Raw genomic sequence first — 26,793 nt, 5'->3', positions numbered from 1 at the left:
TGACACCATGAAAAAAGCAAACCTACAAATCATGGGTATAGAATGGGAAAAGATAGAAGCCAAAAGCATAGAAAACACAGTCAACAAAATATAACAGAAAACTTCCCCAATCTTGAGATAGGGAGTGTCATCCAGGTACAGGAGGCTCCCAGAAGACCAAACAGGTAAGATCAGAGAAGAAACACTTCTAGACGCATTATAGTTAAAACACTAAATATACACAACAAAACTACTGAAAGTGGCAAAAGAGGAACATCAGTCACATCTGAAGGCATACCCATCAGAATAACAGAAGAGTTTTCAACAAAAACTCTAAAAGCAGGGAGGGCATGGAATATTTTCCAAGCCCTGAAGTAAAATAACTGTCAGTTTAGATTAATGTATCCAGCAAAGCTGTCCTTCATAATTGAAGAAGTAAAAACTTTCCATAATAAACAAAAATTGAAGGAATTTGTGACCACTAAACAAGCACTACAGAAGATAATGTAAAAGAATACTACATGTAAAAGAAGAAGAGAGATGCACCCAGGAAAATACAGGAAAAAAATGATTACCACTAGCTGAGTAGACTAGCAAATGAGGATTAGAAAAGAAGCAAACAAATACTATGAAACACTCGTCACACTAAAGGGATGTCATGTACATGAGGGAAATAAAAACTAAGAATTTGAATAAGGTTGATATACTCACTATACAAGAATGAATGTAGAAATCTTAAACTGACTGAAACCACCATAAGAAAGGGACTGAGGTAGAATCAAGAAAATTACAGATTAACCAGTTGGGGTTATAATACATACATACATGGAACTATCACAAGGAAATTGTCATGTCTTGTTTTATCTTTTATCTTTTTCTCCTGCAAAATTGTAGAAGGAGAACGGAACAAGTCCTGCCCAGGGAGGAGGGCTGGCACCAGTGGGAGGGGGGAGGGGTTGGGGAAAGGGTGGGTGGGAGGATGGAATAAAATCTACACATGTAAGTAAACACAAAAATGATACCTGTTGAAATTATTCCAGGAATTGGGGGAAGGGGGAATGGAGGAGAATGGTTGAGGAGGTAAATTCACATATGATATATTCGATACATTATACGAACCTGTGTAAAATACCACAGTGTACCCCCACCCAACACAACAATAAAGATAGAAAAGAAAAGAAGCAAACATAACAAAAACAACAGAAAATATTGTATGCCTTTCAATATTAACACTGAATGTTAATGGTCTCAATTCTCAAGACAGAATGACAAATTAGATTAAAAAGCAAGACCTAACCATTTGTTGCATACAAGAAGCATCTCACTGACAAAGACAAACATGGGCTTAAGGTAAAAGGATGAAAAAAAAAAATTGTCCAAGAAAATGAACCCTGAAATGTGACAGGAGTAGCTGTACGCATGTCTGACAAAGCAGACTTCAAAATTAATCAGATGAGGCAAGGAAGGTTATTTCATATTAATAAAGGGAACAGTCTATCAAGAGATTAAAATAATTATTGACATATATGTACTATACATTGACACATCTGATTTTATTAAACATTACTGAATTTACAGGCACAGAAAAATCCCAAATAATAGAGGGAGATTTCAATGCCTCACTCTCACGAAAACACAGGAGAAATCAACAAATAAACTTCACAATTAATTGATAATAAATGGGCTTAACAGACACCTACAGAATATGTAACCCAGCATCTGCACAATGTACATTATTCTCAGCAGCCCATGGACTTTGTCCAAAATAAATCATATTTTAGGATATAAAGCAAGTCTTAGCAAATATGAAAAAATTAAAGTAACTCCCTGTATTCTGTCAGACCATAATGGAATAAAACTAGAACACAACAGCTAAAGAAACTGCAGGAAGTATTTAAACACAAGGATACTGAACAGTACACTGTTGAATGACCCATGGATCATTGAAGAAACAAAGGAGGAAAATAAAAGTTCTTAGAATCTACTAAAAATGAAACCTACTAGAACTTTTAGGATACAGCAAAGGTAGTTCTCAGAGGAAAAGTGATGAATGCCTACATCAAAAAAACCCAGAGATCTCAAATAGCCTAATTAATTACCTTGAGCTTCTAGAAAAACAGGAACAAACCATACTCAAAAATTAGAAGGCAGAAAGAAATAATAAAGATTAGGGCAGATATCAGTGGCATGGAGACTAAAAAGACAATACAAAGAATCAAAAAGTTGATTCTTTGAAATAATAAGATCGATAAACCCTTAGTCAAACTGACTGAAAGAAAAAGGGGAAAGGCCCAGATTAACAAAATTGGAGATGGAAAGGGGGATTGCACAACAAATACTGATGAAATCCAGAAGATCCTGAGGCATATTTTGAAAATTTATATTCTGATGAAGTGGAAAATCTTGAAGAAATGGATAAATTATTAGATGAATTTGACCTACCAAAATTGAACCAAGAGGATATAAACCACTTAAACAGGTCTATAAAAGCTAATGAGATTGAAGCAGTAATAATAGGTCTTCCAACAAAGAAAAGCCCAGGACCAATACTAAAATTCATATGAAAGTAGAGAAGACCCCAAATAGCAAAAGTAATCCTGAGCAAAAAAAAAAAAAAAAGACACTTCTGGACTTCAAATTATACTATAGAATAGCAACAAAAGCATCATGGTACTACTACAAAAACAGACATGAAGACAAATGGAACAGAATAGAAGACCCAGAAATAATCACACACAGCTTACAGCCATCTGATTTTTTTGACAAAGGAGCCAAAAAACATACATTTATCTACTATAAATTGTGCTGGGAAAACTGGTTATCTACATGCAGAAGACTGAAACTATACTCTGATCTTAATGGGAAGATCTAAAACTTTGAAACTACTACAAAAAAAATAGGGAAAACACTGGAAGATGTAGGCATAAGCAATATTTTCTGAATAGGATTCCAGTTGCCCAGGAAATAATTGTATTGCATTAAATTAAAACATTTCTGGCTGGGTACCAGTGGCTCATGTCTATAATCTTAATTACTTAGAAAGCTGAAATCAAGAGGATCAGGGTTCGAGGCCAGCTCAAGCAAATAATTCACAAGACCCCCATCTCCAAAAATAACCAGAGCAAAATGCACTGGAGGTGTGCAGCTCAAGCAGTAGTGTGCTTGCTTTGTGAAGTGCTAAGTGCTGAGTTTAAACTCTAGTCCCACTTAAGAAAAATTAAAACATCTCTGCACATCAAAGGATACAACAGAATCAAGAGGACACCCAAGGAATGGGAGAAAACATTTGCCAGCTATTCAGTGAATAAAGTATTAATAACCAGAATATACTGAGAGCTCAAAAAATTTAACAGCAAAAGGACAAAAAAATCCAATTAATAGGTAGGCCAAATAACTGAACAGTTCTCAGACAAAGACACTCAAATGGCTAATAAATGAAGAAATGTTCTCAACTTTCTTAGCTATAAAGGAAATGCAAATCAAAACTAGTAAGATTCTCACACCAGTCAGACTGGCCATCATCAAGAAAACAAACAGCAATAAATGGTGAAGATGCAGAGGGGATAAGCAATCCCCATACACTATGATAGGAACTAAATTAGTGCAACCATTATGTAAATCAGCATGGAAGTTCCTCAAAATAATCCTACTTATGATTGTCATACCTAACTCTTGGACATAATCTGAAGGTGTATAAATCAACCTAGAAGAGAGTATACCTGCATACCCATGTTTATTGCAGTTCTGTTTAGTATAGCCAAACTCTGGAATCAGCCTATGTGCCCAATAACCAATGAATAGATAAAGAAAGTTTGTGTGTGTTTGTGTGTGTGTGTGTGTACATATTGGCACTATGGAGTATTACCCCCACAGAAAAGTGAAATTATGTTATTTGCAGGAACTGGAGATCATTATGTAGAGCAAAATAAGCCAAGCTCGGAAAATCAAATATCACATATCTTCCCACATTTGTGGACTCTGAACCTAAAATGATGATGGTATTAATTATCTTTAGAAGAAGATAGCATAATGAAACCCACCAAACACTTTGAAAAGGGAGAGGAAGGGTGTAAAGAAGTATAAAGGAGATGGTGAACTTGTTCAGAGTACACAATATGCATCTTGAAACTTATAGTGACAATGTATACTAATTAAAAAGTAAAATAAAAAGTTTTTAAAATATAAAACAAAAAAGAGAAGAAACTCATTTCATGCTGGATGCAGTAGCAGATACCTGTAATCCTGGCTATTTGGGAGGCAGAAATAGGAGCACAGTTCAGTCTCAAAGAACAAACCAACATGGTAGTGCATGCCTACAAACCTAGCTACACAAGAGGCAAAGGTGGGAGGATTGTAGTCTGAGGCCAGCCTGGGCAGAAAATGTGTAAGATGTAATCTGAGGGAAAAAACTAAAGCAAAAAGGACTGGAATGTGGTGTAAGTGATAGAGCACTTGGCAGCACACACAAGGCCCTAAGTTTAAAAAAAAAAAAAAAAAGTTGAAAATAAAATAATGGGAAAAGTAATATATAAACATTAATCAAAAGAAAGCAGGAGTAGCTATATATCAGACAAAATAAATTTAAGAGCAAAAACAAATTACCAGAGACAGGACATTCCATAATATAAAAAGTAATTCACAAGGAAAATAAAGCAGTCCTAGAATGTGTGTATACCATTATTTAACATGTCAATGGAAGCTCTTGCCAGTACCATGAAACAAGAAGACGAAATAAAACCGCACAGCTGCCAGGCCTGGTGTTACCTGGTTGTAATCCCAGTCACTCAGGAAGCAGAGATCAGGAGGATCATAGTTCAGAACCAGCCCAAGCAACATTAGTAAGACACCTGCCCCCACCTCCATAAATATGCTGGGCATGCCACATATCAGTAATCTGAGCTACACAGGAGGCATAGAAGGATCGCCATCCCAGGAAGGCCAGCCCTGAGCAAAAATGCAAGACCCTACCTGAAAAATAACCTATAGCAAAGAGAGCTGGGGGCATGGTTCAAGTTAAAGTGCCTGCCTAGCAAGCATGAGGAAGAAATAAAACTATTTGTGAATGGCCTAATTGTCTCAGTAGAAAATCTCAAGGAATTTACAAAGAAAAAACCAAGAGCTAGTGAGACTGTTCAGCATGGTTGCTGGATACATGATAAACATAAAAAGTTGTATTTCTGTATGATAGCAATAGAGGCGTGAACACCAAAATTCAAACGAAAATAAAAAATACTTAGGTTTAAATCTAAAAACATGTATAAGACATGCTAAAAATCACAAAATATGGATGAATGAGGTAAAATATCTAAATGGAGAAACGTATTGTGTTTATTATTTGGAATATTCGGCTTTGTAAAGATGACCCTTCATAAATTGACATAAAAGTCAGTTAGAAAATGAGGAAGAGACATTGGCAGACATTGTGTGAAAGAGGCCATACATTTGCCAAATAAACACTTGAAAAGCTATTCATCATCACTAACCATTAAGAAGTATGAATTAAACCTCCATGAGAGATCACTGGATACCTATCAAAATGATTAAAATAAAAATAACCACACCAATACTGGTGAGGATGTAGAGCAACTAGATCACTCATGCACTTTTGTGGAAATGTAAAATAGTAAAGTCACTCTGGAAGGTAATTTAGGCTGTCGTCTATACACTAAAAATGCCACTACCATACCTACCGTACAACCTGGCAGTTGTTCCCAGGTTGAAGGAGACTTACTTCAACAAAATGAAGACTTACTTCATTATACAAAACCCTGTACATACAGATGTTTATAACAGTTTATTTGTAATAGCCCCAAGTCTGGAAACAACCCAGACCACTGGGTTGAAGGATACTTTAATGAATGAATGGTAGTACAATGTGGTACATCCACATTATGGAATACAATTTCTCCATAATAAAGTGGGACAAGATTGATAATTGATACCTGCAATTATCTGTATGAACTAAGCTCACTGAATGAGGTCAGTCCCCCAGCATTGCATAGTGTGCATGCAGTTCCATCTGTATAACTTCCTTGAAGTGACCAAATTAGAGATGTGAAGAACAGATTAGTCACTGCCAGGGAGAGAAGGTGTACAGTAGGTGTTGGTGACTCATGCCTATAATCCTAACTACTAGGGAGGCTGAGATTGGGACGATCATGGTTCAAGGCCAGCCCAGGCAGATAGTTCACAAGACCTCATCTCCAAAATAACTTAGAGCAAAATGGGCTGGAGGTGTGCCTCAGGCTCCAAGCTGTGAGTTCAAACCCAATCCCATCAAAAAAAAAAAAAAAGCCCACATGCAGGATCCTGTCATAATAGGAATGATCTGTATCCTTTTTCTGTATTTTGATTGTAACAATATACTATAGTTTTCTATAAAGTCACCCTTGGACAAAACTAAGTAATGGTTACACAGGATCTCTATGATTACTTCTTACACCTGTATATGAATCTACAGTTAGTTCAAAATAAAAAAGTTTAGACAAAAAATAATGATGTACAAATAACTTGTGCTAAATTTAATCCTTTCTTTAACATCAAGACCTGTTTGGAAGTTAAAACAAGACTACATTCATGCACAGTGTCTACACGTCAGATTTTTAAACACAATTACTTACATCATTAAGTACAGTGCATTCTTAGGGCAATACACTTTGATCCATTAGCCTATCTTTTTAGTTAGTTAGTTAGTTATGGTGGGCCTTGGGGGTGAACTCAGCCCCTTGTGCTTGTGAGCCAAGTGCTCTACTGCTTGTTCTTATTTTTGTGTATCACCTGTAGGATAGCATTTTGATAGGCTTTCATCACAATGAAGTGATGAGTCTGCTGTTTTAAATCAATTCAATCAGTGTTTACCATGTTTTTTGATGTGTTTTGTTTTGTTTTAAGATTGTAGCTCATCCTCCTGTAGAGGATTTGGCTAGCATGAGCAAGCCTCTGGGTTCATTCTCCAGCTCTCAAAAACCTTTTAAAGTTCTGATGGAATGGCTCAGGTGGTAGAGCACCTGACAAGCAAGCATGAGGCCTTGAGTTCAGACCCTCGTGCCACCAAAAAAAAATTCAAAAGCCTTTCAAAATACATGAATTATTTTAAAATGTAGTAAAAGAATGACTAATACAAATGCCAGTATAATTTACTTAAAATGGTTATTTTAAGAAATGAAAGGCTTTGTGATTATTCATTGAGTTAAATCCAAATGGTATGTTAATTAGGTATAGACTTGGACCTGTTTCCTTTGCATTTTGTGCTATAGTAAGTTTACGTATTTTAACAAAGATCCAGTTACTGTATTTCTGAGTAGAAACCATGAGGTTTAGCTTACATTTTCCTGTAAGGGATTCGATTATTTGCAGAGTAAGCTAATAATACCATTGTTTTAGCATTAACTGTGTGATTACTGAAAATAGATTTAGTGTAATCTACAGATGTACTATTAATGATTTCACCTATGAAGGATCTGTTGAGAGGAAGAAGAGACAAAGTAGGGTTAGAGGAAAATACACTGGAGAGCTCCCACAACAAAGAATTATTTGGTCCACAGAGTTGATTATATTGAGGTTGACAAGCACTGAGTTAGAATACAGAACACAATTAAGGCATTGAAGTACCAATGACAGCATAATACATGAATCTTCTTTATGCACTGAGTAGTAGAAGAGATGATGCTGTGATTTTGATATTAAAAATGCTTCATTTCACTGATGTTCTGAGGGAAGAAGACTGGAAAGTACTGTCATGGAATGAGATCACTGACATCACTTCTAATTAACAGGTTGCTTCTGACCTGTGACTCCTACAGTGAGTACCCTCAACTATTTCAGCATCTGTCCTGGTAATGTTGCTACCTGGATCCAAGATTATTATCTTTCTGCCCCTACTGCCCTCCTGCTTTCCAATTAGGTACCCATCAGCATTGTTCTTCAGGAGTACTCTACTTACAATCTTTTTTTTTTTTTTTTTTTTTTTTTTTTTGTGGTACTGTGGCTCAAGCCACACCTCCAGCCCATTTTGCTCTAGTTATTTTGGAGATGGGGTCTTGTGAACTATTTGCGTGGGCTGGCCTTGAACCATGATCTTCCTGATCTCAGCCTCCCAAGTAGTTAGGATTATAGGTGTGAGTCACCACCACCTACTGTACACCTCTCTCCTTGGCCACTCTACCAGCCCTTTTTTGTGAAGAGCTTTTTCAAGATAAGGTCTCAAAAACTATTTTGCTTTGGCTGGCTTTGAACCACGATCCACCTGATCTCTGTCTCCTGGGTAGCTAGGATTACAGGCATGAAGCCTCAGCACTGTACTTACATACATCAAATGTTATATTTTCTTTTAACTAGCCTCCTGGTGTTCCAGCTGCTTTGTTCTTAACTGAATTTATACCATCTATCTTGAACTAGGATCTCAAATTTAAAATGCTACCCAAGACAGTATTTTCAGATTACTTTCAGAAGGGCATAAAAATAAAAAATGCCTAAACTAGAGATTACTTAAGTGGTAAGAATTTCTCTATGTGATATATACATGTCTGGAGTGGGAGAGTAGAGGCGTACATATTACATTAATAATAGATATGTACTCAAATATTATAAACATGGAAATCTTATGTGAAATATCTGTGCATTAGCAAAATATCATAGTTTTAAGTATTATGTTTAAGTATACTTATTTCCAAATTATAAGTTACAATTTTCAAGTTGCAAATTATTATAAAGGAGTTCATTACGCCTTTGAAGTAGATTTCAGTCAGTTTTATACAACTTGGGGTAGCTCTAAACCCGTTTATCCTTTTTTGAGGAGACAAACCCATAAATGTGATAGTAGAGGTACCCTCCAGAATTCATTCTTCTAAATGTTAATAAAATAAAAAAACCAATTTCAACCAAAATACTCTTATTATTATGGTATTCCCATGGAAAAGGGAGACTGGAAATCATGCTTTACATTTTCAATGCCTGTTACTGATTTCTTTAAATATAATTATGCTTAACAATAATAATGCAGTCAGATATTCTTAGGGCACTTTGTCAAGATTCTTTCACATGCCGTATCTCAGTTTTCACAGAAGACTCAAACCCAGGCATTGCAGTACCCTGTACTTTCCCGTTTATATTATGCCACACAGTACAGAATAGAGTAGCTGTTGTGAAGATTATTTGATCCTTCCTGAGGAGTTTTTATTAAAATGACCACTTGTACATAGTTCTGTGGGCAAACAAGTGTAGGAGAAGGTGGAGCATGCGTCTGTTAGGGAACCAAACTTTACAATAGTATATTAATTTCTGTGAACACACCATTAAGAACTATGCTGACCCTCCTCTCCCAAGTACAATACATTGAGAACTGATCACAGGGCCTGCATATGTGCTCTACCACTTAAATCCAGCCCTGCTGACTCTTTTTTAACCCCCAGTTTTCCAAACATTATTTAGCCATTCCCCACACACACACACACACACAACCACCCAGATGGAATTTCTGGGGGAAACTGCATAAGTCTGTTAACATAACAAGCGGTCCTTTTGCGGGTGCGGGGGGGAGGGTGCTAGGGCTTGAGCTGTACTGCTTGAGTCACTTCACCAGCCCTTTCTGTACTGTTTTTGTTTGATTGTTTGTTTGTTTTTTTAAGATAGGATCTCTGAAACTATTTGTCTGGAACTGCCTTTGAACTGTGATCCTCCTGATCTCTCCCTTATTAGTAGCTGGGATTATAGAGGTGAACCACCGGCACCCAGCTTCATGGTTGCATCTAGTTTGCGGGAGACTACTTTTTCTTCAGCTCAGAATATGATTGTACGCTGAAGGCTTTTTCTTTTCCTCACCTCTTCTAATTGTTGGAGTCCTACCCCAAGACTTTACACCGGAAATCTCACCTCATCTTATCAGGCTTCTATCATTGCTTGAGGATAGGTTAATTTAATATTTACCACTCTCCTTTACATATTGGAATACTAGGCTGACTAGCCTTAGATTCTTCACCTGTAAGTTGGCCACTATCCTTGGGAACTTCATAGATGGCCCAAATTTAACTCTTGAAAGTTGCATCCATTTTCTATACTTCCAAACCAGGGTAGCTAACATATGAGGAGTAACATCTCAAACATCTACCAGGACTATCCCACATGTAGATGTTGTGTAAGCATTAGAATTTTGTCTAAAATCTTTCACTCCCTCCTCAAAACCTGATCATCTTTCCTTTTTTAATTTACCTCAGTTCATGGTATATCCTTTCATCTCATTTAAACCAAAAGTGAACACCTTATCTTTTTCTATTTGTAATTTGCCAATTCCTATTCATTTCTTCAAAGTCGATAATAAATTTGATCTTTGCCACCATCTTAATTCCTCAGGCCTTTGTTTCTTGCCAGTATTATTGTTTTAGCCACCTCACAGGTTTGCCTATTACCAGCCTTGCCCCTTTATATTTGTCCTCCAAAATATCCTCTGTCTTGTTCCTTGCCTGCCTTTCAGAGTTTCTGGTGCCTATAGGCCCACCTCTAACATCAGCTCAAATGCCTGCCTGCCCCATTTTTCCAGTGGAATTGAGCTTAAAAATCTCAATTTCCCTTCCTCAATTTTCTTAATAAATGAGTGGGGTCTTACTTATCCTCCAGCCCTTGCCTCACAGGGTTTTCTCTTTCTTAGAAGTAGTCATACCTTCCAGGTGCCATTGACTCAGGTTGAGATAGGGAAGATCATGATTCAAGATCCTGGACAAATAAGTCATGAGACCCCCATTTTCAAAATAACCAGAGTAAAATGGACTGGAGGTGATAAAGTGCCTGCTTTGCAAGCACAAAGCCTATTAAACCATTGAGGTTTAATATACTCAAGTTAACCTGAGTATCCCCAGTGTCTGGTACAAAACAAGCACTCAGTACATGCTTATTGAGTGGAAAAACTAGATTACTAAGGAAATATACATATCTTTTTTGTTGTTGGAGACACAGGAACTTTTGTTTTAGGGGATGGAGGTACTGGGGTTGAACTCGGGGCCTCTTGCTTGCTAAGCAAGCACTCTATTACTTGAGTCATGCTTCCAGCCCCAACAACAGGAAACTCTGTACTATAAGAATTCTGTCCCAAGCCTTTCTAATCTAGTAGTTCCAGATTCTTCCCTGTTATTCCTCTACTAAAATTTTCTTTTGGAGAGCTAGAGTATGCCATAGATTAAACCCAGGGTCTCACATGCTAAGCACTAAACTGTACCCCCCAGTGGCTCCTGCTTAAATCAATCAAGATTTGTTTCAGTCTTTTCCTTGTTAATAAGTAATTACTGGTGATACTGCATTTTTAAAGCGTAGGAAAGAAGAAAAACTACATAAATAATCACAAGTATAATATATTTCCAAAGATAATCCTAGAAATCCAAAATAATACCAACAAGTAGGGTTTTTAAATTATAATTGCAAGTCGTTACTTGTACAGATAAATGGATTTCAATATAATGTTTCTGTAAATGCATATATTGTGCTTTGGCTATGCCTGCCCTCCTTTCTACCCTCTCTTGCCCTGCCTCTTTCCCCTTCCCTGGGAGTTCTTCAGGGAAGGTTTGTTCAGGATGTGGAGTAATAAAGGAAAGATAAGTATGGTAAGAATGTTAGATTCTCATCCTGCTTCTGCTGTGATTGTGTGGTCTCAGGCAAGCCACTTCTCTCTTTGCAGTCCATCATATCTATTAAGTGAGGCACTTGTGAATCACTATGGGTAGTAGCAGTGGCCCTTTTCAGTGAAACACAAGCAAACAATGAAAGAAGTAAATAAAGGCAGAACAATGCACTTTGCAGTTAGGGATGTTGTGGAGAATGAAGGGAATAATGAAGAGCTTCCCTCCACCGGCCTATCCCTACTCCATATCTCATCCCCAAAAGGTAGCCCCAGCAGCATTGGCCTGAAAAATGATTCAAAAGCCACTATTCTGAGTCCTTTTCCACTGAAGTTAAATCAAATGAGATCAGGACACTTTAATGTCACAGAATTTGAAAGAGTTTCTTTCTTATTGGATCTCCCTAATAACAAATTCTAGGCTAGTGTTTTTCATAGCACTTTCCTAGCTTTGCATAGTACTTAGCTTATCTCAAGGTGTCTTATTCTTTAGGGCTCACTCTATGCATGGTTTGTTTCTAATTTGCTTTTTTAATGTTTAGCTTTATTTAATCAAGGTATTTGAATGTACTAAAGAATAATTGTGTGTTTGCAGGGCACATTGACATTTAACACCTGTACCTCTTTTGTTGCTCCCCACATGTCATGGCACCCAAACATTCATGGGACCTGACACTCATTGAGTGCTTCATGCTTGCCAAGCACTATTGTCAGCACTTTACATTGATCCAGCAAGCCTATCAAGTAGTGCCACAGCGTGCTCATTTTGTTTGTTTTGGTTTTTTGGCAGTATTGGGGTTTGAGCTCAGGGCCTCACACTTGCCAGGCAGGCACTCTACCACTTAAGCCACTCTATCAACCCTAGCATGGTCATTTTACAAAGAGGTTAAACAAAAGGCCCCAAGTAACACAGCTACCAAGTAGTGACACTGGAGTTGGAACTAGGAGAGCCTGGTTCACCCTAGCCATTCTGCTAGTTCTATAGACATAACTTCACCACAACCATAAGTTTTTCTTGAAAGTCAAAATTAATTTTCAATATTTATACACATAATTTGAATCATAAGAAATAGTTAAAAACTAGTGACTAATGGAGGAAATGAACCAAACTAGGGTATGTTGTACACATATATGAAAATATCACAATGAAACCCCCTGTACAACCATTACATACTAATTAAAATGTTTTTAAAAAATTATACTGACTAGCCCATACTAAGGACTTGATAAATATTGGTTAGCTTAGGCACAATGACACCTGTAATTTATTTCAGCAGTTGAGAAGAAAACTAAACAGTAGCTTAGTGACATCGTGTGTTCTAGTTTGAAGAAAAAACTAATAAGTCTTTTGTTTTATAAGCTACTGTGCTCTCTAGCATCTAGATATTTAAATAAAATTGTCCAAGATACTTTACTTGAGTTGTTATTTTGAAGTTTTACCTGATACTATAATTTTTATCTTGCCACCAGGTGGCAGCATGTTATATACAAAGTAAGAGTTACTCTGTTGAAGACAGAATTTATTTTTAGTGTTTTATTGTAAAAACTATTAAACTGATAGAAGTGCTCTGTGTACCCCCTTGCCTCTCTCCAGTCTGGTCTGAAGGCCCTCTTAGCACATTGTGTGTAGTGTACAGACCTCAGTCCTGCCTCTCATGCTCCCTCTATAAATTAATAAAGTCTTTTTCCTCTATCTTGAACTGAGTTTTGAGCCCATGTGCTTAGATTTTCCTACTAATGGTTTTAGTTCAGCAACTGTAGGAACTGTGTCCTCCTCTTTCTTGTGTCTTCCATAGTATTGAGAGAGGCTCTGAAACATGCTCCAACAACTTACTAGGTTCCCTTGAGTAAGTGTCGGTACCTGCTATGCACATCAGCATGTGTATTAGCTGATCATGGTGGTTTTTGGTAATTTATTTTAATTCTTGCTGTAAAAGTCCCAGAAATTTTACCTCAAGCTTAGGTATTATCAGTAACATTCAAAAAACTGCTGTCAAGTGTTGAAAGATGAGTGTCATCAGAGGGAAGATGAGAAATAATGGCTAATGAAGAAAATGAAGGTAAGGAACTGAACTTTGCAATTAACCAAAGGGTGAGAGGGGAGGACAGGAGTGAAAGGAAGAGACAAACAGGCTTCTGACGCTAGAGCAGAACACCTACTGCGTGGGAGGCAAGAGGATAGCCAAATTCAGTTGGCTGAGAGAAGCATGTTTATACTTAATAATCATAGATTTGCCTAGGTATTGTTTCACAGTGCTTATAATGAAATAATTTCACATCAGTTTCCTAGGGTTTTTTATTCCTATACTAAAATCTATTAATTTTGCATGTTACTTGCCCCCTAATAAAGTCTTAAAGAACTTGCTCCCAAACAGATGGATATATAAACAAAAAGAAAACAGTATTTCATGGAAATCCAGTGTACCCTTTAGATATTTCTTGCTAGGCTTATTGAATCTAACAAAGATCTTTTAAGTACCGATGTTATTTTTAAGCATTGTACTAGAGATTCAAAAATACAATATGCTTAATAATCTACAGATAAAGTATTTTTAGGGAAACAACTCAAACATTCAAATTAATTCTGTGAAGAACATTAGTATTATCTGAGCAATATTTAAAATATCTATTTTATACATTATTTATGCCCATAAAAAACTTGCTAAGCCAGGTGTGGTGGTTCAGACCTGTAATCCCAGCACTCAGGAGGCTGCAGCAGGAGGATCTTGAATTTGAGACCAGCCTGAGCTGTCTCAAAAAAACACAGGCAGTAATCCAAGGATAAACTAGAAATATCTACCTATCTATACCTTGAGAATATCTGTGAAGTTTGATGTTGAATAAAGAGTGAAATTAATTGCTAATAAGCCTTGATAGTATTTGGAAGCTCAGCAATTTTAATCATAAGCCATATACTTTTAAAACCAGAGTATTAATGTCTACATTTGTCATGTGGGGTGGTTTCATACTCTAAGGACCCATTAAAATTAGTCATTAGTCAGTAATATATATTAAATGCTAACTTTTTGTCATGAAGCATATAAGACAATCCATTTATATAGCATATGCTTGGAAAGGTAGAAAATATTTTAGTGGCTGTAATGTGTAACCAGAGAATTACAGAGTAAAGGTAGCACTGTCCATAGGTACTACAGAGGTGACAGAAATTGCAGTGAAAAAGTATAACTATGTTATATTTCTATTTAAAGGGATTATATACAGTCTTTCAAACATAAAATACATCTTGATTCCATGTGGTACAACTGTGCTTTTAAAAGTGCTTAATAAAGTATCAAGTAGTGTTTAGATAATAAAATTAGTGAAATTCTATATAGCATAGCTTTCTTAAGCTAGTTTTAAAGACATTCATCAACAGATTGGAAAAAAAGCAATTTATTTTCATAAATTTATTTTAATTATTTCATAATGATTTTCACAATATAGAACTGCTTGTTTATATGAAGTTATATAACTCATTCATAGAGCTTTGTAGTTCTGTCTAGCATTCTAGTGGAATTCACACATTCAAGGAATTCTAGCCCGGTAGATTTATGTATCTGTTAACTTTACTATTGAGTTAGGCTGGTTTCTAGGGCCATCACAGTAATGGACATGTTATTAGAAATAAAGCTAAAATGTTCCTTGTTTATAGGGATAACTTCATATTGAAGAATGTGAATTCATAGTTGGCTTGGAGCCAATTTCTCCTTCACTTTAACATCAGCACACACATGAAAAGCAGACTGGCGTCCTAAGTGCCTTGTGAATCTGCAGTGATTAATTCTTCTCATTATTTTGCTGCAAATTCTCATGACCCTCTGTGATGATTCGATCAGCCACTTAGAGTTTATGCATATTCATATCTCTGTGCTCCTGTCGTACCCGTTGAAGTCTCCTTCACTGACTGGTGTGTGCTTGGTGCAGTAATTGAGCTGCAGTAGATTGATTACTCTGGGGAGCTGTAAGGCCTTTAAAGGTGAAAACATATCAGTCCTGTTAATTAGGAAACAAAAGCTCTGATGGCAAGTTCAGCAGTCAAATGTTTCCAATGTAGAAAAGATGAGGGGTTTGAGTTGTTCCTCCCCATGAATTCTGTTTACTTCTTTACATTTGAATTAGGTCTGTATCAGTGGTACAGGAGAATAACTTCCTTTTATGAATTTTCATAGCATGCTAATTGAAGAGGACCTTATTTCTAATATTGATTAATACTGTTATCTGTTCTCTCTCAAATATGATTGCTTAGAACCTTCTGCAACGTACCTTAATATTTTACATAACTATAGAGTGCTTGTGGATAAATTTTAGTTTTTATGGGATTCATGTGATACGCAGTATTCTAATTTTCTGTTCATTTAATAGTTCATGTATGGGAAATGGGCAAAACCATTCAACATGGCATAGGATTTGTGCTGTCATATCTGTTTATCCTATGTATCTTTTCTCTTAAACTTTGAATTACTTAATAGAATGATAATACACAATATTACCATATGTAATGTTATTTATATTATATAATAATATGAACCAAAAGGGACCCTATGTGGGATAGTGTTCCCAAAAGTAAGCTTTTTGAACGTAGAAGGTTATACAGGCTACCTAGTTGAAATGAGTATTGTTTTTGCATTATGATAATCTTCCCCTGCCCTGTCATGCTTTTCCTTTTCAGATATAATTCACAAATCTTAATAGTCACCCATTTACAGTATACAATTTAGTTTTAGTATACAAATGAGTTTTAGTTTATTCACAAAATTGTTCAACCATCAGCACAATCTAATTTTCATCACCCCCAAAAGAAACCCCATACTTATTACCAGTCATTCCCATTTCCTCCTTCTCCTAGCCCCTGGTAACCAATAATCCACTTTCTGTGCATTTGCCTGTTTTGGACATTTCATATAAATGAAGTTGTACTATATGTGACCTTTCATGCCTGCCTTTCATTTAGCATGTTTTCAGAATTCATCCACATTGAATCAGCAATTCATTCCTTTTGGGGGTTGAATAATATTCCATTGTATCTGTAGCCCACATTTTTGTTTTCATTCATTGATGAATGAACATTCATATTTCTACATTTTTGCTGTTGTGAATAATGCTGCTAATAATGCTAATGAAATTTTACATACATCCTTACCTTTAGTTTTCCCCACTGAGTATGATGTTGGGTGTGATTTTTCTTAGATGTTATTTATCACATTGAGAAAGTTCCCTTCTATTTCTGGTATGTTGAGGGTTCTCATAATGAGTTGTTGGATTTTGTCAAGTGCTTTTTCTGCATCTATTGAGGTAATCATATGGTTTTTGTCAGTTGATTTTTTTGGGGGGTGGGTGTGGTACTGGGGTTTGAACTCAGCTTCACACTTGCTAGGCAAGTAATCTACCACTTGAGCCACTCCTCCTTCAGCCCATATCAACTGATTTTCATATGCTTAATGATATGAAATTCTTTACAGTTTTTATATAATGTTCTTTCACTATTGTGATTTTGAATAATATGAACCACTTTCTCTTTATATTTCAGGCATTTATTAATACAGCAAAAGAAATTTATGAAAAAATCCAAGAAGGAGTTTTTGACATTAATAATGAGGTATATACATATAAATATTACTAGCTAATATTAATTTAAAATTTACTTTTACTTACTATTTGGATTCATTGGTTTCTATCTTTTAAGTACCTAAAATGGCTGATGATAGTCAATGAACACGTTAGTAAGGAATCATCTAACTAAAAAGCTAATGTATGTAGTACTGTCCATTAAATGTTTGTGTTTTAGTAAGGCATCACTTTATCTATGAAAATGGATTATAGTAAGTGGCCCTATCTATTTATTGCAAGCAATGCAAAATAATATAAATCCCCCAAAGGCCAAAAAAAAATCCACTTTTATCCACATGTCCATATGGTGGCATCTGCTTTGGGGAATAATATTCTAGTGTGTGAATGCATGTGCTATGTTACTATTGCAAGATGCTCTGTTTTCTGTTATGAAAGAAGGAAATTTCCAAATTGGAAATTACTCCCAGTATAGCAGAGTGTGTTTTCAGGAGACCAAATTAACATATATATAATTGGTAATTGGCAATGCCTTTTTTTGTTATTTTGAGCCCATTTCAGTCAACACAATTAGGATAAAATGTAAAGCTTTGAATGCTCACTAGCTATTATTTTGACGTAAATCCCCACTCTGCATTTATCCTTATTTATTTCAGACTGTGTGAATAGACCACATTACTTAACTTTTACATAAACATTTTTGTGAATCTATGTTAAATCTTCTAGCTTCCGAGAGAAAAACCCTTATTCCTCCCAGTTGCAGTTAGAAAAATATGTTGGGAAGCCATTGCAAATATGTCTCTTGGCCTGTACAGACAGGAGGCTCTCAATTACTTGCCTCAGTGGTTCTCTGCTAAAATGAACAGTTTGCCTAAGGAGTCCAAAATATACTTGATCTTCTCATTCCTTTTTTTTTTTTTTTGGCAGAAGGGAGGTTTACTGGGATTTGAATTCAGGGCCTCACGCTTGGTAGACAAGCACTCTGCCTCTTGAGCCATGCTCCCAACCATCTCATTTCTTTTTATTTGGAATAATATAGTTTCTAAATCCTGTCTTCTAGACTTACATGGCGGTACCTCTTGAGTTAATTTAAAGGTGACATCATTCTGACATTAATGCCCTGTGAGCTGAATAGTAATTGGGCCTTGGTTTAAGAGGACATGGTCATTGTTTCTGTCTGGTTTCATACAGTAGCTGACTGCTTTACTGTGCTGTATGCAGCTTTGATTGTAATGTGCTGTCAGGAGCCAACAGGCCGTGCTATTTATTTGGCCTAATGCCAAGTCTGACTCCTTGATTCTTCAAGAAGTTGCTACCAGCCCAGAGGGGGCAAAACCAATGAGCCATAGGGCATGCTTTTTATTAAAGAGGAGTCAAAAGAGCGAAAAGAAACCACATCAGCTGCTGTCAATACTGAGCTAGTGCCAGAAACCCCAAGGCTACTACTGTGCAGAACAACTGCCAAGCACTATAAATCTGAGATTTGCTGTGACGTAAAGTTTCCTTAAGAGCTTCATTTCTGAAGCTACCGTACTACTTTTCTCAAAGTGTTGTATTTTTAGGTAAAATCCACTTGAGGGAGCGAGGGTTAAGACATAAGTGTGAGTTTGATGAATGAAAGAACTACTCTGTGTGTGGGTTCTTGGCAACCTGCCATGTCTTTGGGGATCATAGGAATTATTGATGACACAGAACACTCATATGCCCTTAGCCCGTACAGCTGATTCAACATGGAGCAGAAACGCTGTCTAGAGAAAAGAATTTAAGTCATGTTAGGGCAGCAGGGGCTATGGATATTTTTATCCTTTAAAGATTCCTTGTAATAATTGTTGTAAACAATTCTCCATTATGAGAATTTCCCAAAAAAGCAGCATTATCCAATTTCTGTTTACCTACTGCGATAAACATTTCCACAATGTTATTTTTAAAAAAGAAGGAATGTCCCATAAGAGATTGTTGTAATTGTTTCAAAATCTACTTACTATATTTTTTCAGGGTGGTTTGGTAAAATTGTATTATGAAGAATTCATGAGGGTTTTTTTTGTTGTTGTTTTAATCAGAATATCGTTTGATTGGGTCCACTTCTATTTATTATTCTTTTCTTTTTATCAGGCAAATGGCATTAAAATTGGCCCTCAGCACGCTGCTACTAATGCAACACACGCAGGCAGCCAGGGAGGACAGCAGGCCGGGGGAGGCTGCTGTTGAGTCTGTTTTTACCGTCTAGCTGCCTGGTGGAGCTACTTCACTCTTTCACCCTCTCTCCTCATACTCAGCTGAGACATGAAACTATTTGAAATGGCTTTATGTCACAGAAGACTTTAATCTTTCAAATTCTTGTATAACTTTGAATAAATGGTTAATGTTCACTTAAAAAGACAGATTTTGGAGATTGTATTCATATCTATTTGCATTTGATTTCTAAGTCAATTGATGTGATTATTTTTGTTAAATGTTGTCTTGTGCCCTTAACTATGAACTGAATTGTATTAAACACTACAGAGTCATCTTGAGTATTTTAAATCAGTTTGTGTAGTTAGGTTTCCCGACACCTGTGGTTACCTAATTTTTAATATGATAGAACTGTCCTCAAAAAAAGTTTGTCAATTTTCAAGGCTATAAGGAAAACAGAAGGACTCTCTTAATTCTGTATTTATCATTTATTTTCTGTATATATAGTTTAATAACCTGCTTGGGTGTAATTGGCCAAGCTTGAATTCTTTAATGCATTTGCATAAATTCTACACTGTTTAGAGCTTAAAGCTACAGAAGCATTGTTAGGAATTGCCTGGACACTGAATTTTAAACTTTTTGACATTGTTAACAAGCATGTTCATCTCTTCTTGTTACTAGTCCAAGAAAAATATGCTTAATGTATATTACTGAAGGCTATGTATGTGTTAACCTATTTTAATACCAAAAGTTTGCTATTTGTCCACAATTTCCTTAAGTTCTCTTCAGAAAAGGATTTGTTTGCCTTAATGAATACTGTTGGGTAAAAACACAGTATAATGAGTGGAAAGGGCAGAAGCAAGAAATCCCTACATCTAAAATGACTCTAAGAAGAATGAGTGTCCACATTTAAATGGCACATGATGAGGACTTTAATCTTTCCTTAAACACAATAATGTTTTCTTTTCTTTATTCACATGATTTCTAAGTATGTTTTTCATGCAGGACAGTTTTCAACCTTGATGTACAGTGACTGTGTACAATTTTTCTTTTCAGTGGCATCCTATAATCTTTAAAATATGGTAAGCATCTTGTCTGTTTTGAAGGGGATATGATAATAAATCTACCAGATGGAAAATCCTGTTAAAAAGTAGAAAAGCTTTAGTAATTTACTCAGTGTGGTGGTTTTATCCTTTTTTTCTTTTTCTCCCTTGGTCTATAATGAAATTGTTACAGCAGTGCAAAATAAAATCCTATGTATAAAAGTGTCCCCTTTTTTCTGACCACATCTTGTTTTTTAAAGCTATAGTCCATCTCGAGCTTTTCCTTTATTTGAGCATGTTTTTTAAAAGGCTCAGTATGCTTAATTCCCTTTTTTAAAATTTTTATAAAAAATGTAAAACTTCCACTGCATTGAAATTCTCATTGATGATAATGTAAACAAAGACTTTTCTGCTCAGCCAGCACTAAGGAACATTTGTGCAAGTAAGGCATAAAGAAACTCCATGTAAGAAATTCATACACTTCAGTTTGCTCACTGACTCCAGCTTTTTGCAATTCTTTCCTGAAGATTCAGCAGTAATGTCAAAGCTTTGACATTACTCTTGTGGGAATTTCCCAAATACTGTCATAGTTTTGTTTTGTCAGGCTCCTGGAAAACAGAGGGAACGGTGAGAGGAAATCTAGTGTCATGAGTATTTTCCTGCAAAGTAGTAGTCATAACAAATCCACTGATCTCACTGACCACTCTTCACTGATAAGTAGAAGTTAAGACAACTACGATGTGTTCTACTGAACACCAAGAAGAGAATGATTCTTTGGGAAATTTTTAACTGCTGTTAACTTTTCCAGAAGTTTAATGTATTTTTTCTGTACTATCTCCCCTTATTCTGAATTGAGTATAAGAAAAATTAATGCTAAAAACAAGCAACAACAAACTAGTCCATGTATTTTAACACTTTGGGAAGATGGTGGCCTCAAGTAGACCACCTGCCACAGCAGCCATAATGTGACTTAGTAGGACAGTGAGAGCAACTGGGGGACTGCTTTGTAGTTGCACTTTCACAGCGAAGCTTCTCTGCCACAGGAATACATGTTAGGAATCCATTATAAATTCACAGGGCAGTGCTACTATAATTTCCACTTCTTGCTCACTTTATTAGTCCCATCAGAAATTATGTGATATTGGTACTGCAATTGAATCATCCAGTAGTAGAGTTTTTAATCAGTTTCATAGCATCCATGGGCATGTTTTAATAACTAGAAAATCAGTCACAGAAAAAAATGCAATTTTTAATGTCTAAAAATCAGTCTTCATAAGTCATTCTTTCCAATTGCCTAAGACAAATGGAGAACCATTTTTTGAAAGAGTGGCATATAATTAGATATAAAATTCAAGCAATGTATGGTAGTTGAACTAGATTTATAGGGGGTTTTGTTGTCTTTTTTTTTTTGAGAATGGAGTCTCAAGCTGGTCTCAAATTGACCATCTTCTGCCTTAGCTGAGATTACAAGTGTGCTTCACTATGCCTGACTAAACTGGATCTTTTATGCACAGTTGACTTTTAAGGATGTTCTAAAATAATCTGGTAATAGGAAAAGGGTCCCTATTTATCTGCCAGTTGTCCACAGGGTAGGGAGGTAAATACTGTTAAAACATGTCTAATGCTGGGGACATGATTCAACTATGAGGCCTTGAATTCAAACCCCAGTACCATCATTTTAAAAAAAAAAAGTGTCTAATCACTCAAAAAAAAAAATGGTTTATGCCTGGCTTGGAACCCAAATAACTTACCATCATAAGTTCTGAAGCCCTATCTCAATTTACTTCTGAACTCTGGCAGTGAGGCTCAACTACGTGAGCTAAGAAAATAAGAATACAAAACGATAAGTCTGTTCCCTAGTAAATATGAATTGGCTGTATAGGTAGACAAACATCTGCCTGTGTTTCCGAGACTTTAGGTGTGATCTGGTGTTCAAATTAAAATAGAGCCCAGCACTGTAGGAGACCATCCTTCATGTCCTCATGTACACTATATAATATTACTTACTTGGGTGAAGTTATGATGGGAAACTTTAACCACCAGTGTGTACATTAATATTAGTTTTACAGAATCATTAGGCCTAATCTTAAGTATTGAAGGACAAAAGACCAAAAGCCTGATAGAAGACTATGGAGGGGAGTGAGCAGACAGTTCACAAAAGAAAATGTCTCAGTGTATTTTAAAAATTCAAACGTGGAAGTTGAGGGCAGCCACACTCCCAGCCCAAGGATGGAGCTCAGTGGAAGACCCCTTGCCTACCTAGCAAGTGTGAAGCCCTGGGTTCAAGTCCAGCACAGAAATAAAATTCAAACACATGAACTGATGGATACATAATTCACTTCACTATAATAACTTTTTCCTTTATATGCATCCCATAACATGTAGTTACGTTAAGTGGCCAAGGTGCCACTTATCTGTAAGACTAGAAAAAAACGTATGGCAGCTCCACATTCTGTCAGTGAGGCACCCTTGTGTGTTGGTGGAAGTGCAGTCTGGAGGGCACTTGTCAGTGTAATAAGTACATGTGCACTTCCTGTTGGCCCAGCAGTTCCATTTCCAAAACTACCCTGGTGACACCTCAACAACGCAGAAATTCACATGCACAAGGTTACTCTTTGCAGCACTGGTAATAATTGCAAAACATTGGAAGTTACCTAAATGTCTGCACATAGAGTGATTCAATAAGCAATCTACAGCCACACAATGGAATCCTAAGCCACAGAAGAGACTGAGGAAGATCTCTATGAACTAATGTGATTTCCAGGACATACTAAGAAAATATACATGTATGTGCTTGTTTGTGCAAGCAAAACTCAGACTAAACTAGAAGCTGGTTACCTACACAGACTGGACGTACACAGAGTGGAAAGTAAGAAAATTGGGAATGGAGTCATTGAAATAGGGAAGGGGAGACTAATTGCTACATTTTTTTTTAATGCTCCAAATCCAAACTATGGCCATGTTTCACATACCCCAAATATAAAATCAACTATGATGTGCAGGAACTCAAAATACAGACTAAAGCATGAACCTATCTATATTACAAATAAAGAATTTTACCATACAGAAGGGAGTAGGGAAGATAACGAACATCAGTAATTTTGGAAGAGATGAGCAGCCAGTTCACATGCTATAAGGCTAAAGACACGATGAACTATACACAAATAGTGTACTCTAGTAATGGGATGTGGGCTAGCAATTCCAAAACTGCCTTTTGTATGCACTTAACATTGAGCAAGTAAGTAATTATAGTATGGATAGTGAGACCAAAGATGGTCTTTTTTTTATTACAAGTTTCTTATTAGGTATGAGGAGGATTCGAAGTGACAATTCCAATCAGACTTACATTGTACATTATTTACATTACCCTCATTGTCTCTTCCCCCTCAGCCCGCTCCCCACCCCACCCAAAGCAATTGCAAGAATTTTTTTAGTTCTGTTTCATATAGGTATATGAAGTCCAACCATATACCGTTGCAAGACTGGTATATCTTCCTTCACTATCCCCTCCCACTAGTACTCCACGAGTACTATTTTACACACTATGCCTATTTTACAGTCCTGATTTTCATTATTAATATTTAAGTTGACATTCAAATGGGGTATCTCAATGTATACCCATTGTGGATGTGTTTACTTTGGGCTGTTTAATCCTTCCAATTGCACTCTCTTACCTCTTTACCTCCCACCCTATGTTTTTCAACAGCTTTCAATATATCCTCTACCTTCACATCCTATGTTATGCAATATTACTGATGCTCTATCATTCTCTTTTCCTTTCCCTCTTTCCCCGAGATCCATAGAGTAGTTTCACTGTTACGAATATGTCCTACTTCTGAGTTTCTATATGATCATGCTTGGTTTTGTGTATATGTTTCTTCCATGTATGAAAGAAAACATACACCTTTTGTGTTTCTGATCCTGGCTAACTTCACTTAACATGATGTCCTCCAATTGCATCCATTTACCTTCAAACAACATGTCATTATTCCTTGTGGCTGAGTAATACTCCATTGTGTGTGTGTGTGTGTGTGTGTGTGTGTGTGTGTGTGTGTGTGTGTGTGTATATATCACAATTTCTTGATCCATTTATTAGTTGTAGGGCATCTGGCTTGTTTCCAGACCTTGGCTATTGTGACTAGTGCTACAGTGAACATCAGTGTACAGGTGTCTCTATTGTATCCTGTTTTATGTTCTTTTCAATAGATGCCCCAAGAGCAGTATCACTGGATCAAATGGCAGTTCTATCTCTAGTGTTTTGAGGAGTCTCCATACTGCTTTCCATAATGGTTGTACTAACTTGCCTTCCCACCAGCAGTGTATAAGGGTTCGTGTTTCACCACATCCTCACTAGCATTTATTGTTATTACCCCTGATTATGGCCATTCCAACTGGGATGAGAAGAAATCTAAGTGTTGTTTTGATTTGCATCTCTTTTATAAGCAGGGAAGTTGAACACTTCTTCATGTATTTACTGGCCATTTGTATCTCTTCCTTTGAGAATTTCCTGTTTAATTCATGAGCTCATTTCTTCATTGGGGTGTTGATTCTTTGGGGGCTGAGTTTTTTGAGTTCCCTGTAGATTCTGGATATTAGTCCCTTATTGGATGAGTAGCTGGCAAAGATTTTCTCCCATTCTGTGGGCTGTCTCTTGAGTCTGGTGACTGTTTCCTTTGCTGTGCAGAAGCTCTTTAGTTTGATGCAGTCCCATTTGTTCAGTGTTTCTCTTACAGGCTTAGCCTTTTGAGTTCTGCTTAGGAAGTTGTTCACTATACCTATCAGTTCCAGTGTATTTCCTACTGCTTCCTGGAGTTGTTTCAAAGTTTCAGGCCTCATACTAAGGTCTTTGATCCACTTTGAGCTGATTTTGGTACAGGGTGAAAGGGATCTAGTTTCAGTCTTCTACATGTGGATATCCAGTTTTCCCAGCAGTTTTTGTTGAAGAGACTGTCTTTTCTCCATTGTGTGTTTTGGGTCTGCTTTGTTTTTTTGGTGCTTTGTTTTGGTTTTTGGTGGTGGTGCTGGAGATTGAACTCAGTGCCTCAGGCTTCCTAGGCAGGCGCTCTACCACTTGAACCATTCCACCAACTCTCCATTGTGTATTTTGGGCTCCTTTGTCAAAGATCAGTTGGCTATAGATGCATGTCTAGATCTTCTGTTATGAGCCATTGGTCTTCTGCCTGTTTTTGTGCCAATACCATGCTGTTTTTATTGTTATGGCTCTGTAATATAGTTTGAAGTTGGGTATTGTGGTGCCTCCAGCATTGGACTTTTTGCTCAGAATTGCTTTGGCTATTTGAGGTCTTTTGTGTTTCCATATGTATTTCATGACTGATTTTTCCATTTGTGTACAGAATGTCACTGGAATTTTTATGGGGATTGCATTGAACATGTAGATTGCTTTTGGTTGTATGGCCATTTTCACAACTGGTTCTTTAAAAAGATTAACAAGTTTGACAAACCCTTAGCCAACATGACAGAACAGAGGAGGGAGAAAACCCAAATTAATAAAATCACAGATGAAAAGGGGGGATATAACCACAAATACTAACAAAATCCAGAGAATCATTAGAGAGCACTTTGAAAACTTATATTCAAGTAAACTGGAAAATCCAGGTGAAATGGACAAATTCCTAGATGCATACATCCAAACAAAATTGAACCAAGAAGATATTAACCACCTAAATAGTTCTATTATTTACAATGAAATTGAAGCAGTAATGAAGAGTCTTTCTACAAAGAGCCTGGGACCTAATGGATTCACAGCCGAATTTTACCAAATCTTTAAAAAAAAAGAATACCAATACTCCTCAAACTTTTACAAGAAATAGATAGGAAGGAACACTACCAAACTCATTCTATGAAAGCCAGCATTACACCCATTCTGAAACCCAATAAAGATGTAACCAGAAAAGAAAATTATAGACCAATACCTTTAATGAATATAGATGTGAAGATTCTCAACAAAATCCTGGCAAACAAAATTCAACAACATGTAAGAAAGATCATACACCATGACCAAGTCAGTTTCATTCCAGGGACACAAGGATGGTTCAACATATGTAAATCCATAAATGTAATGTAACACATAAACAGAAGCAAGTATAAAACCACATGTTCCTCTCAACAGACACAGAAAAAGCCTGTGACAAAATCCAACACCCTTTCATGATAAAAGCTCTGACAAAACTAGGAATAGAAGAAATGTTCCTCAACACAATAAAGACTATATATGACAAACCTAGAGCCAACATCATGCTAAATGGAGAACAACTAAAACTGTTCCCCTTGAATTCAAGAACAAGACAGAGCTGTCTGCTTTTTCCACTCCTACTCAATATTGTTTTGGAATTCCTAGTCATAGCAAGAAATAATAGGGAAGAAAGAAGTCAAACAATTCACATGCTTGTGAATTGGTAGAATCAACATTGT

The 26,793-nt window shown here is 36.5% G+C and overlaps 1 protein-coding gene across 1 annotated transcript in view; it reads left to right on the top strand.

Moving 5' to 3' along the window:
* The window catches only part of Rab2a (RAB2A, member RAS oncogene family), an 85,200-nt gene extending 64,614 nt beyond the window's left edge, over positions 1-20,586 (top strand). Inside the window, exons 7-8 of the mRNA XM_020180957.2 lie at positions 17,109-17,177; positions 19,259-20,586. Coding sequence (XP_020036546.1) covers positions 17,109-17,177; positions 19,259-19,354 — 165 coding nt within the window. The 3' untranslated portion in view covers positions 19,355-20,586. The remainder of the gene's footprint in view (positions 1-17,108; positions 17,178-19,258) is intronic.
* The last annotated feature ends 6,207 nt before the right edge of the window (positions 20,587-26,793 follow it).

This window comes from Castor canadensis, chromosome 3 (genome assembly GCF_047511655.1).
Source record: "Castor canadensis chromosome 3, mCasCan1.hap1v2, whole genome shotgun sequence".
Taxonomy (NCBI): Eukaryota; Metazoa; Chordata; class Mammalia; order Rodentia; family Castoridae; genus Castor; species Castor canadensis.
This window is presented reverse-complemented; position numbering and strand designations above follow the sequence as displayed.